Source organism: Mytilus trossulus, chromosome 1 (assembly GCF_036588685.1).
Source record: "Mytilus trossulus isolate FHL-02 chromosome 1, PNRI_Mtr1.1.1.hap1, whole genome shotgun sequence".
NCBI lineage: Eukaryota > Metazoa > Mollusca > Bivalvia > Mytilida > Mytilidae > Mytilus > Mytilus trossulus.
In genome coordinates, this window is record NC_086373.1 from 19,493,874 (window position 1) to 19,508,334 (window position 14,461).

General features: G+C 32.2%; 1 protein-coding gene across 2 annotated transcripts; it reads left to right on the plus strand.

Moving 5' to 3' along the window:
• Nucleotides 1-14,023, plus strand: LOC134706949 (microfibril-associated glycoprotein 4-like). Of its 2 annotated transcripts, none has more exons than XM_063566341.1 (9): nt 1-94; nt 1,072-1,110; nt 2,163-2,245; nt 2,973-3,044; nt 3,369-3,495; nt 6,327-6,460; nt 8,184-8,280; nt 9,829-9,993; nt 13,753-14,023. In XM_063566341.1, the coding sequence occupies exons 1-9, from the start codon at nt 91-93 to the stop codon at nt 13,998-14,000; spliced, it is 969 nt and encodes a 322-aa protein (XP_063422411.1). In that variant the 5' UTR covers nt 1-90; the 3' UTR covers nt 14,001-14,023. The 2 variants fall into 2 exon arrangements, with proteins under 2 accessions (XP_063422411.1, XP_063422405.1); XM_063566335.1 differs by lacking the exon at nt 13,753-14,023 and adding an exon at nt 12,420-12,682 and having other exon boundaries at nt 2-94.
• The last annotated feature ends 438 nt before the right edge of the window (nt 14,024-14,461 follow it).

The window sequence follows — 14,461 nt, forward strand, 5'->3', positions numbered from 1 at the left end:
TCTACCGAATAGTACATTTATACTAATGTGTACTCTCTTATCTCATTTAAGCCGACTGAAAGTCTTGAATGAAATAGGAAGTCGGAGATAATGTGTAAGTCAGTATACTTCTGCTTCAGTCTTTCATAAATAGTTATGTTTAAGGTTTGATTGAGTACAACAGCGTATATGTAAAACATTATCAGATCTATTGTATGCCGTAGATTTAGATTGTATCGTTTTGTTTATTAATTTTTTTAGTTAATGATTATGAGATAGATAAATGAGCAACATTATCTAAATTGAACTGATTCTAGAGAGTAATACATATTTTATATGTTGTTATGTTGTGTTGTTGTAGCACTACAATGAATTGAGGGTTGGATAGAGGAGATATTTGCGCTCACAACCAACATTAATACCCGCCAAATACTGGTGTACATGTCCTAAGGTTGTTCAGTGGTTGTCGTTTGTTCAGTGGTTGTCGTTTGTTCAGTGGTTCATAAGTATTTCTCGTTTCTCGAATGTTATATAGATTGTTCGGTGTGAGCGAGAGTTCTGTGTTGAATGCTGTATACAAAAGTCTTTTTTTTTTATAAATCGTGACTTGAATGGAGATTTGTCTTGTCTCATTGGAACTCATACCACATCTTCTATATCTATTAGACCGTTATTATCCTTCTTGGATTGTTTGACAATTGTAATTGTGTGCCCTTTATAGCATGTTGTTCGGTGAACGCCACGGCTCTGAGTTTTTCCAGGAACATTGATGCAACTCTACTCAGTAAAAAAGCATCTGTTTACTTTGATTATCACAAATTTTGGACCGGTACTTATCTATTTCTTGTGAAAAATTTACAATTAAAACTTACATTTCGTACATGAAAATATGATGCTACTGTTTTGTGGTTAACATGCAATGCTTAGAATATTTAAAAACGTATACAGAGCTTTTGAAAATGGTTTAAAATAAGTAAATCATGGACCTCACAAAATTACACAAATTCTGTTTACTTAAATATTTTCTTTTTTCAATTTGTTATACTAGTATATGAGATATTTTATTTAAAGCAAATGTTTTATAATTTTCAGTTAAATGGGCTGTCATTTTGCTTCTAATATCATTTATAGGTATGTATTTATAAACATTATATAACGTTAAACAAATTCAAGCATCAAAACAATTTATAAATAAATGTAATTTTCATAAGGTTTTTTTCATTTAGAGTGAGTATTCATATGATTGTATCTGTTGGAGTAACCTTTTTGCTAGTCTAGTATGACATCCATTTTCGCTGAACTGCTACACAGGGTCCAGTAAATATCCGCCCCCAAATTCGAGAACTTTTTGCAATGTTTAAGACCCATTGTTGGCTTTAGGCTGGGTTTTTATCTTTTGTTTGTTGTTGTAAATTTGACACATTCCCCATTCCAATTCTCCATTCATTATTAACATAGTATCATAATATCATGCACTGTCCATTTCTATTTTTCATATAACATGCAAAAAAAACAAAAAAACATCACCATCACAACAGAAAAAACAATTTGTTGACTCAATTTATTTTTATTGTTGATTGTAACTTGTCATAGATATTTGCTAATATTTTGTTTCAATAGTGTATCAATTTAACTCATCATAGATACCACGCTTAACATTTAATATTTACGCAAGACACGCGTTTGTCTACAAAAGATTCATTGGCTACACTTGAATCTAAACATTTTAAAAAGGTCAAATAAAATACGAGGTTGGAGAGCATTAAATACCACAAATTCCTAAACGTTTTGTCAAATACAGCTAAGGTACTCTATTCTTGAGGTTGAAAAAACTTGGTTTTTCCAAAATTCAAAGTTTTGTTAATTGTTAATTTATAATTATGAAAATATCAATGATAACTCAAGTCAACACAGAAGTGATGACTACCGGGCAAGTGATTCGATTTCTTGCTGGTCACATCCTAATTTGTAATTTCGTATTTTTTTTCAAAATAAAGATCTCAAGCACATGATTTTATAGTAAACGGAACCCATCACTTGATTGATTACGAAACTTTGGATAAACCTATAATTTATTCATATCACACTCAAAACAACGTTCGACACTGGAATCGTTTATGACAATACAATCAAGTATGACAACATTTCAAAACTTTTATGAATGTTTTGTTTTCTAATTATAGAGTGTAAACAAGAATGTTGGTCTTGCAGTGGAGTTGAAACCGCTAGCGAGTGTAACCATCGTATACAGTGTGATGATGGTGAGGTAAGTTATATGTTATAAGGATTTTTTTTAGATCTACATGAACAATTAAAATAAAATGAGGTCATGTATGTCGTGGTTGAAGGTTAATATTTTTTTTATTTTAATTCACAAACAAAACTCTGAGATTATAGTGTTAAAGTATTCAGCAGAGTGAACCGGTAAGTTATAATTACCTTGGCAACAAGTTGTACCTTTCCTTTTGTCAACTTGTTCCTGTATCCTTGTGAAGCTGATTTTCTACAAAATTTCTTCATGAGATGAGAATTTAAGGAAGCGGTCAATTGCTTTTAACGTCAAGGTATGTTATATTGGTTATGCTCTTTGATTAAATTGTTCAAATTTGGTGAATACTAGTATGTTAATTGCAAAAGAGAAGATACCAAGGGGCAATTTTAAAAGTATCAAATAGTAAACAATTAAACCATTGGTTTTCCCGTTCGAATGGTTTTACAGAAGTATTTTTTGGGCTCTTTAGTGTGAGCCAAATGTCCGTGTTGAAGGCTGTATCTTGACCTATTACTTTTACAATTTGTAACTTGGATGAAGAGTTGTCTTATTGGCACAAATATCACATCTCCTTATATCCAATTAAGACAAGAAGCTTCAAGTTTTACATGTTTCTATTATGTTTTCCTTTATATTTGTATTACGCATTAAGCTTCATGTCAAATGAGTAATGGTTGTTTATTTAGACTAACTATTGTAAGTAATATTTTTTTTATTGTAGGTTTGCTATATGCACAATTTTGTAACAGAATCTGGTGCCGTAGAGTTTGATTATGGATGTGGCTCATCACTGGTAATAAACTTTGCAAACTAATAATTTGAAAGACGAGACAAATATTCTCCATTTAACTGTTCGTTTAACTTTTAATTTAGGTTGTTATAGATAATAAAAGCAAAACACAAAATGAATGAAAACATATACGTCTACTTAGTAGAGATCGTTCACAGAATTTCCTTCCTTAAAACGAGATAAAAGACTAAGGTGTTTAACTGCGGAAAAGATATGTGCATTATTCTCAAAATCTGTAAAAAGTAAAATTGCTTTCATAAAACATAATCTGAATTTGTTTATTCCTTCAACAAATGATACAATTCATTTTCTTTTCTATCGATAAAGGCTTGTAGTAATTCTGGTAGTTCGATTCTGGGACGACGATCAGAAGGCCATCATGTGAAATGCACACTTTGTTGCGATACCAGACTATGTAATGATAAATTGAATTGCACAAGTACTGGTCAACTGCGTAAGTAAACTTAAGATTTTATAACTCATGATAAGATTTTAAATAGTTAGTGTTATTAATAACATTGCACACATGACGCATTTACTGCCGACATCGGAAATCAGTCATTAAAAGCGATTATAAATCTGGAACGACAATAATTAGCTATGAAACAATAAATTCAACTCAATTTATAATTATATTTCCTAATTTTATTTGAGTCAATATTATGTTATAGTGATGTTAGTTTGTCATTGACTTATGGGTTGTATATCTATTTGGTATCTTAATTATAATTTTTTTGCACGAATTTCCTGTATTCTAACCAAAGAAGAGAGTGGTTATCTCCTGTTTCACCAACAAACATTCAAACGATATATTTCGCTTTTCACCTGTTGAAATTTGAGTTTCAAACCAAATCTGTATTAAACTGTTAGAGGAAAACAAAGAAACAACAGGAACACCGAAATACAACAAAAACAATCGCAAACACACATAGACTTATATAAAGGCAACAGTAGAATACTGCTGTTCGAAAGTAATAGATCAATTGAGAGAAAAAAATACCGGGTCTCAAACTAAAACTAAGGGAAACACAACAAATAGATATAAGAGGAAAATAACGAAACAACAGAAACATTAAAATGGAACAGAAAAGAACTACACAGCAACACAAACAGTAACGAACTATGACAATTGTCATTTTCCTGACTTGGTACAGGACATTTAAAGAAAAAGGTGGATTGAACCTGGTTTTGTGGCTACCCAAACATCCCGCTTTTATACCAATGTTAAATTTAACACTAAAATGACATAACATGACATGACTACATTTCAAATAAATGGGTAAACGTTCAGGACAGAGATATAAACCATATATGATCTAATTTTCCATTTTCGCTCAGTTTGTAGACGAAACGCGCTACATGTGTACATAATAACTGCTCTATAAGAAGAATTTTTCTATCAATTTACGAGATTTGAACATCAGTAATTACTGTCATCTTAATCTATAAATATTATGAACTGCCTTTCTAACTCGTAATACCAGTGAGTATTGTCCTTGGGAGATATGCACGCCTGTCTATGTCAAAATTATCCAAAACACAACAGGTCACATTCCAATCCATAAACAATAGATATTCTATAATGTCAAAACAAGATTTTCACAGTAGATCGTAGACTTGTTAACTGCAATTATACCAGAACAGTTATGTTTTGCAAAGAAATTAAACTTCTTCCTATATTTGATATTGAAGTCCATCACAGTTACATTGAGTTGTTTCTCTTGACATTCACCTTTTTCGTTCGTTTTTTTTATTAGACTAACATCACAAGCATATTAAGTTATCGACAGGCTCTTTTTTTGTTGGTGACATTGGACTTAAATATGTTAAAATAAATTTCTACTAAAATTGCTTAAAAACAGTATTTAAATCCAGTGTTTTGTTACTTGACAGTTAAAGAAATTATTAGGTCTTTCCACTTTTCTGTAGAAAGACCTATTGTTTTTCTTCTGATTATTATTTTTTTTTCTTCTGCCTAATTTTGTTCTTGCGATAAACATTTGTTTCGTAATATGTCGCTTAGATATTTGGTATATGATATAGAACAATTTATGCGCTTTTCAAATTTACCCTGGGTAACGGACTACTTTTCTTTGTAGGAGTTATCTCCTCAAACACCGTTTTTCTTGTGTCCACGACTCCTTCGCAACCGTAAAAGTTTACGACATGTTTATTTTATAAATTGCTCATTATATCCTTCGCAAGATTTGTCCTATTTTGACCGAAGCAATATGAACGCTCCACATGAGAGTTATTTCCCCTTATGCATTTGATATAAGTGATATGAATTTCTATCTTGTAAACCATAAGTGATAGAGATCTAGGATATTGTGATTTGAGGTCCTTGGTAAAAAAAATGACAATTAGGTAAAGGTCAAAGGTCAAGGTCATATTTTAATTTTTTGAATTTGGCTTATTTTCACTTAATCCCAAAAACCATATAAGATATCAACAAATCATTTTTACTAAATTGTTAGTTGCGACATGTCGTAACACGTAAATTTTGATTGCAAGGGTACGTGCAACGTAAAAGGAGTTTTCTGTCCTCTTGTATTTAAAAATATGCGTATGTTGATATAACTCATTAACCAAATATAATTAAGACCTATGGTCTTTTGATTTTAGGTCCTTGCTTTATGACCTTGAAATTGATCTCAATGTCATAGCTCTATTTGACGTTCTAGATTTTGATCTTTGCTTTTACATCACATGTTTACATGATAAAGACATGTGACTTTTGGCCATGAGTATGAAACCATTTAACCTTAAAAGAATAACCGGAAGTGACCTTGAGTAAACCGAAAGTAGCTATTTTGTATACTTTATTAGTATAAAAGTATGTAGAACCAGATATGTTTGGAATCAGTTTCAAGTAAATATTCAAATATAATCTGAGTTAACATTTTTTCAAATCGGAAGGAACAAATTATCCTCCATATTTAAAAATATTGTATGGAAACCATATATTTTTTGAATCAGCGTACAATAAGCTATCATTCGACGATTGAAATGACATTTAAAACTTAATGTTACTACTTTCATATGAAAATACATTTTTTTTGTGGAAAGACCTTCAATTGTTCTCTGAACAATTGGTTTTTAATTTTTTATACATTCTGTTTATAAATATATGTGTTTTGTCAGTTACATAATGAGAAGAAATAACAATGATTATATCTATGAGAAGAAATAACAATGATTATATCTATGAGAAGAAATAACAATGATTATATCTATGAGAAGAAATAACAATGATTATATCTATCATATTGGATATTTTTTCAGCCTCAAGACTTCCACGAGAATGTACCGACTTACAATTATCTGTAAGTGGCGTCCATACAATTTACCCATATGGACAAATGCAGCTTCCGGCATCTGTTTATTGCTACGTAGATTCAAGTTTCCATACTTGGACTGTAAGTTTGTTTGTTACATGTACATTTAAGGAGACTTTAGTCCTATTGAAATTATATATTCCCTTATTTAGGTGACTTATTTATATGTCTTTTTTTTTGTCATACAGGACCCGAAGTTTTCAAGTATGTATTAATTCTTTGGTTTCATATCGTATTGTTTTGAACGGTCCTGATAGACACGAAGTCTTCGTTTGTTTTTATTGTCTAGTAACAATATTGAAATATACTACATTCTTAATGGAGAATCATCATTGATTTTGTTATTGCAATTGAATCTTGAACTGGCTTTAAAGATGAAAACTACTATTAATAAAATTGAGAATGGAAATGGGGAATGTGTCAAAGAGACAACAACCCGACCAAATAAAAAAACAACACCAGAAGGTCACCAAGAGGTCGTCAATGTAGCGAGAAACTCCCGCACCCGGAGGCGTCCCTCAGCCGGCCCCTAAACAAACACACACTAGTTCAGTGATAATGAACGCCATACTTACCTCCAAATTGTACACAAAAAACTAAAATTAAAATAAAACAAGACTAACAAAGGCCAGAGGCTCCTGACTTGGGACAGGCGCAAAAATGCGGCGGGGTTAAACATGTTTGTGAGATCTCAACCCTCCCCCTATACCTCTAACCAATGTAGAAAAGTAAACGCATAACAATACATTTTATGCGTTCGATGTTTTTTTTCTAGATTTGCCTGAATCAGGAACGGTCAAATCTAAGATTTGTAATCCAATGATGTATAAGTGACGCAAAAACACAAAGAGCTGTCTGATCAAAGTCATCGATGTATAAAAGCCAATTTACTCCAAATTTTGCGTTAGGAAAACAGAACTGTAGTTCATTCAATGTTTATTTAAAATCTGTTAAGATGTATTCAACCAAATGGCATATATATCAAAACTGAATAACATATTAACTACAGTATAAAAATGATGTATCAACGATTATAAATTAAAACAATGTTTGGCATCTGCAAAATGATGCATAAAAAGTGAAACTTAAATGATTGTGAACAAGGTGAGTTCCCTTAAAAAAGTATATCTATTTGTCCTGAATATTGATAAAATGTTACAATATTATAAACCGTGTACTTTTGATAGCTATTAGCATGTCAAAATGTACTACTGTAAAGTTTATTTGTGTTTTTCTCTGTCGGTAATGTTCTTGTATTTATTTGTGCTGTATTCCTGTCATGTTATCGTTATCGTTTCAGTGTTATATTTCACATTGCAATAAAAGCAAGTCTAACTAGCCAAAAAAACCAGGTGCAACCCACCATTTAAATGTCCTGTACCACGTCAGGAAAATGACAGTTGTTATCTTGTAGTTCGGTTCGTTTCTGAGTGTGTAGCGTTGTCATTTGTTTTTTGTAGCACTTCGGTGTTTCTGTTGTTTAGTCGATTTACTCTTATACTTTATGTGTTTACCTCAGTTTTACTTTGTAACCCCGATTTGTTTTCTCTCAATCGATTTATGATTTTCGAACAGCGGTATACTACTGTTGACTTCATTTACGATACATGTATCATATTCTAGACAATAACAATCAAAACCAAGGAGTAAACAAAGACTCACAAAACCAATGGACATATACATCAACAGTTATAAATAAAAAATAAAAAACAACACGAACTCCATTAAAAACTCCACTAAAAACCGGTCTAGGTGTAACTCCTTTTCGTTCTTTCAAAAAATAAACTTGATAACTATATTTCAGGTTATTCAACGAAGAATAAATGGATCAGTCAATTTTTATAGAGACTGGCAAGCATACAAAACTGGATTTGGACACGCAAACGACGAATATTGGTTAGGTAAAATAAAAAGAGAAAGATTAAAGAAATAAGTGCCAAGGAACAAGCAATTTCCTTTCATTTTTATAGTGTGACTTACTATGTCGTGATGTTAAATTATTGTTTCGGGTAAGGGTGAAGGTTGGTTCCTATTAAAAAGTTTAAACCCGCTGCATTTGTTTACACCTATCCTAAGTCAGGAACTTGATGTTCAGTGATGTTCGCTTTTTATGTAGATTTGACCGTTAATTTTCCCGTTTGCATGGTTTTACACTAGACATTTGTTTGGGTCCTTTATATCCTGAAGAGATTGAAGACCGGATAATAGTTTACTTTTACTATTGCGACTTGAATGGACAATATTCTCATTAGCACTCAAATCACATCTCCTTATATCCAGTTAAAACAAGAAGCCTCAAGTTTTACATGTTCGTGTCTTTTTTCCACAATAATGTTCTACTCGCGAAAGTTGCTAAAAATAAATAACTCGGAAATTGAGTTGGTCTATAGTTTTTAAGGCTGTTTCTCTTAATCAGTTATAAATCGTTTTATTCATTTAATGATTATCTATTTTCATAGTATAAATATCGTTTCATTGACGACATTTGTTATGCAAATTTCAGGTTCAAATACTTTGGGTTTGTTTTTTGGTTTGATTGTGTTGTATGATTACTGGTCAATCTCGTCACTGTTCAGATTAAAGTGCTGTGCAATATTATCATCTTTTCGATTTGATCGCACAAAATGTTTGTATGTTGAAGTTATAACACTACACTGTGAGTTTTCTGACTACCTCTTTGTTACCAGAAATCATTATCGTAAATAATGAACGTAGCAGATTACCTAGAGTTCTCTTATCATTACCGGTTTATACCTTTTCCCGATTGGTTAATAATCTGTTGTAAACGAGGAGGAAAAGATTCAAGAGGGCTTCCAAACTCATAGATCAAAAATAAACTGACAACTTCGGAGTTACAAAAGAAAAAGGACAAAAAGGAAACTAATAATAAGCAAAACACAACATAAAATGAAATAATAAGAAATAAGCAACACGAACCCAAGAAAAGTTTGTGGTGATTGCAGGTGTTTCGAAAGGTTTTGACGATCTTGTTCCACATGTTGCATCCATCGTTTTGCTCATGTTATTACAAACCTGGTATATAGCCTAATTCGGTAAGTTATGTCATTATATATGTATCTATTGTGAGAGGCGTGGTGTAGTGGTTAGTGCATCGGACTACTAACACAAAGGTTCCTGGTTCGATTCCCGTTTGGGATGAAAATTTCAGAAACTCAATTTTCGGCTCTCCCTTGACACCATTCGCGAGTATGGTCTTGAGGAAACGATGATAGTCCGTCGGACGGGGACGATAAATGGCTGACCCGTGTTAAGAGAGAGCCATATCTCTTGCACGTTAAAGACACCCTTGTAGATTTCGAAAAAGAGTAGGCTAATGCCGTTACAAGGCAGCACTCGCACCCGCAAAGTGGAAAGGGATTAATATAAGTTGCAAAACTTGTTTCCCAATCCACTATAAATAAATATGTTTAAACTAATCTATTTCACAGGAAACGACAACATACATGAGCTGACATCAGACGGAAACCATGAATTGAAGGTAGTGATGACAGATTTTAGCGGGGTAACAAAGTTTGCCGAATATCTATCATTCCATATATCTTCTGAGGCGAATGGTTATCGGCTATTGGTCAGCAAATATGATGGAACTGCAGGTATGTTACCGGTTATTGGTCAGTAAATATGATGGAACTGCAGGTATGGTATACATTTTTGTATTATCAAAACAATATCGATAGCAGTGCTCTATGTATTTGTCATAACATTGAGTCAATTTGAACAAATTTACATGAATGAATCCCACATCGATTTATGTGGGTATCAATGAAAAAATAACGTCAAACTACCATGAATAAGCATGAACTTATATTATTATCGTGAAAAACAAATGAAATTTATTTGCAAGGGGTAAAAATGTTTAAAGTTATTTTAAGTCATGCTTTTTTATATATATATATATATTAATAGATTAGACTGTTGGTTTTCCCGTTTGAATGGCTTTACACTAGTAATTTTTGGGCCCTTTATAGCTTGTTGTTCGTAGTGAGCCAAGGCTCCCTGTTGAAGTCCGTGCATTGACCTATAATGGTTTTCTTTTATAAATTGTTATTTGGATGGAGAGTTGTCTCATTGGCACTCTTTTCACATCTTTCTATATCTATTTAACAATTCAAGGACCAATTTTACACATGATTTATAAAAAGGTATGATATGCTTGCCTTGTAACTACTTATCCATCAGAAATCAAAGGCATAAATTGTTATGAACTATATTGCAATACACGGCAATCAACAATGAGCAAATACATAACTTATAGTACACTGAAAGACACCGTCATTGCAAATTATGAAACATTTTGAATGAATTAAATACCAAAACGTTTCCAGTACACATATCTGTGTTTCCTTCCTAGACCATATACCGGATTGAATTAACTTGAAAGACAAGACGGATAGTACTGTGTAGTAGCACATGCTTGCTCTTTCGAGCACATGAGACCTAAAGTTGTTAATCTCTATGACAGTAGGTCGTTAGTGGAGAGTTGCTTCATTGGCAATCGTGAGAGCCGTGGTGTAGTGGTAAGTGCATCGGACTACTTACACAAAGGTTCCTGGTTCGATTCCCGTTTGGGATGAAAATTTCAGGAACTCAATTTTCGGCTCTCCCTCGACACCGTTTGCGAGTATGGTCTTGAGGAAACGATGATAGTCCGTCGGAAGGGGACGATAAATGGCTGACCCGTGTTTAGAGACAGTCATATCTCTTGAACGTTAAAGATACCCTTGTAGATTTCGAAAAAGAGTAGGCTAATGCCGCTACAAGGCAGAACTCGCACCCGCAAAGTAGAAAGGGATTAATATAAGTTGCAAAACTTGTTTCCCAATCTACTATAAATAAATATGTTTAAACTATTGGCAATCGTACACTATCTTCTTTAATTGATATTCATAGATTAGCTAAGTTATATTAGCCCCATTATAATTGGTTTGTTTTTTTATAGAATAGTTTGTTTTTGTCCTTGGTCAATGACCAACTCAGTAAATAAGAAGCCTTTCCTGATAGACTTCGATATGTATAAATATTTACCGAAAACACGTGCTCTTTACTTGTTGGTGAAGCATATTTCTATCGTTCAGTTACGCCACAAAATATGTTGTTGGCTTTCATACTATATGATTACTAATAAAGCCCATGAAATAAATTGTTAGATCAATACTCAGATTTAAAATAACTGTAACTGTCACAAAACAAAGACTGTTTCAAAAACAGAATTCATTGATTGATGTTTAAATAATCCATAGCATCTTATGATATACACCCTATTCTTTATTGTACATTACTCCACAAGTGTTACTATTGGATAATAAAGGTTGAATGAATTACTTCGTTTCATATTAAACTTGTTTTCAAAACTCAAAAAAAGTTGACGGTTTACAATACTAAAAATCTAAGGATTTTCTTACCCAAGGCATATACTAGTACAAAATATGTTGTTGGCTTTCATACTATATGATTACTAATAAAGCCCATAAAATAAATTGTTAGATCAATACTCAGATTTAAAATAACTGTAACTGTCACAAAACAAAGACTGTTTCAAAAACAGAATTCATTGATTGATGTTTAAATAATCCATAGCATCTTATGATATACACCCTATTCTTTATTGTACATTACTCCACAAGTGTTACTATTGGATAATAAAGGTTGAATGAATTACTTCGTTTCATATTAAACTTGTTTTCAAAACTCAAAAAAAGTTGACGGTTTACAATACTAAAAATCTAAGGATTTTCTTACCCAAGGCATATACTAGTATTACCTTAGCCGTATTTGACACATCTTTTGGGAATTTCGGATCCTCCATGCTCGTCATCTTTGTACTCATTTGGCTTTATAAATATTTTGATATGAGCGTCATTGATGAGTCTTATGTAGATGAAACGCGCGTCGGGCGTACTAAATTATAATCCTGGTACCTTTGATAACTATTGACGTGAACACAACCCAAACTAACTATTTATGAGAATTATAAGACACTAAATCTATTATAATATACAGCTCTATTTTTCTATTTTAGGTGATTCTCTGTCCAGACAGAATGGGCATCAGTTCACTACTTTTGACAGAGATAATGATGCTGATAAAACTAATTGCGCAGTAGTCTATAAAGGTGCATGGTGGTATGACGCCTGCCATTTGTCAAATTTAAATGGAGTTTATTTTCATGGCCATCATGATGAATATGCTACTGGGATAGATTGGTATACGTTTCATGGGTATTATTACTCAATGAAAACTACCATGATGATGATTAGAAAATATTAATGGGAAAATGTTTAATAAAATTATATAAAATACATTGTTATCTTATTAAATGTCAGCAGAACACCTCATTTTTCGGTTTTGACGATATACATGTTCATTTCTTACAGGCTCTTGTGAATAATTGGAAATGCATCAAAATGAGAATCAATAGGGAAGTGATAAAACAATTGTTATTTTGTAAAATCTACTTCTTAGAACAAAAGGCACATCTTTATATTATTTGATAAAAAAAACTTTCCCAAAGAACTATATATTCATATATCTGTCATTATATGATCAAAATATTTTATTATTCCTGGACTTATGTCTTCTTCTTTTTCAAAATTAAGTGGATACCTCTTTTATGAATATTGTTCTCAATGTAGTGCATTTTCCGAAAGAAGGAAAATTTTAATTGAAAAATATATTTCTGTTACTTGGCGATACAAAACAATAGTAACATATTTATCATGATGGACATGATGATAAACTCCATTTTAAATTTGACAAATGGCAGCTGGCATACCCCCATGCACCTTTATACAGTACGGCGCAATTAGATCCATGACTATCATAGTCTCGGTCAAAAGTAGTGAACTGGTTCCCATTGTGTCTGGCCAGACAAACACCTAAAATGACTTAATAGCTTATAATTGTTAATGAGATAGCATTTTATTATTTTGTCAAACCTAATTACTGTGGATTTCATGGTTAACAGTTGCTGTTTGGCCTTTAAAAAGAAAACACATATCTATTTCCGGGAATAAGTGAACAATAGTGTTCTGTTTCATCAACAAGCAAAGAGTGCGTGTTTGAGTAAATTCAAACCATTTCGAATATCACCAGGAAAGGCAACTATCTAAACCAATTGTTATCTGCTCATTTGAAACTGGAGATTGAAGGAGACACCCTTGAGTGTGTTAGAAACAACATTTATTATTTTTGCAATGGTGTCTTGTCTCGGTTATATTAATGACATTTGTTTCATCTTAAACTTTTGTTAAACCTTAACGAAACGCAACTAAGACCGAAAAAAACCTCACAACAATAATATGAAATAATTAATCAGATGATTATTAACATTGTACAGCTCTATTTAATTTTAGGTGATTCTTTGACAATACAGAATGGACACAAGTTCACTACTTTTGACAGAGATAATGACGATCATGGATCTAACTGCGCTGTACTGTTTAAAGGTGCCTGGTGGTATGCCAGCTGCCATTATTCAAATTTAAATGGAGTTTATTTTCATGGCCATCATGATGAATACGCTACTGGGATAGATTGGTATACATTTCATGGGTATTATTACTCGATGAAAACTATCATGATGATGATTCGGAAATACTAATGTGTAAATGTTTGAATATACATTACAAGAAATCCATTGTTTTGTTTTTAAATGCAAGTAGAACACATCAATTATAGGTCTTTCAAAATTTATAAAATATATAATTCCTTTTCTTACAGGACCCTTTAAAGATTTTGGAATACATCAAAAATGTGAATCACATTAGAAATCGGTATAAGTATATCTTTAATCGGAGGCACTTACACTCACACATCAACGATTGAAAACAAATGTTTCGGATAGTGTAAAACCAAAAGAGTTTCACGTGTTTATGACAATAGCAATGAGACAGAAACCCAACGACACAAAATGAAATAAAACCACATATATATAGGAATCTGATATTAAGTAATTATCGTTTGTTGATGTGGTTCATAAGTGTTTCTCGTTTTTCGTTTTTTTTTATATAGACTAGACCGTTGGTTTACTCGTTTGAAAGGTTTTACACGTCAAGTAATATG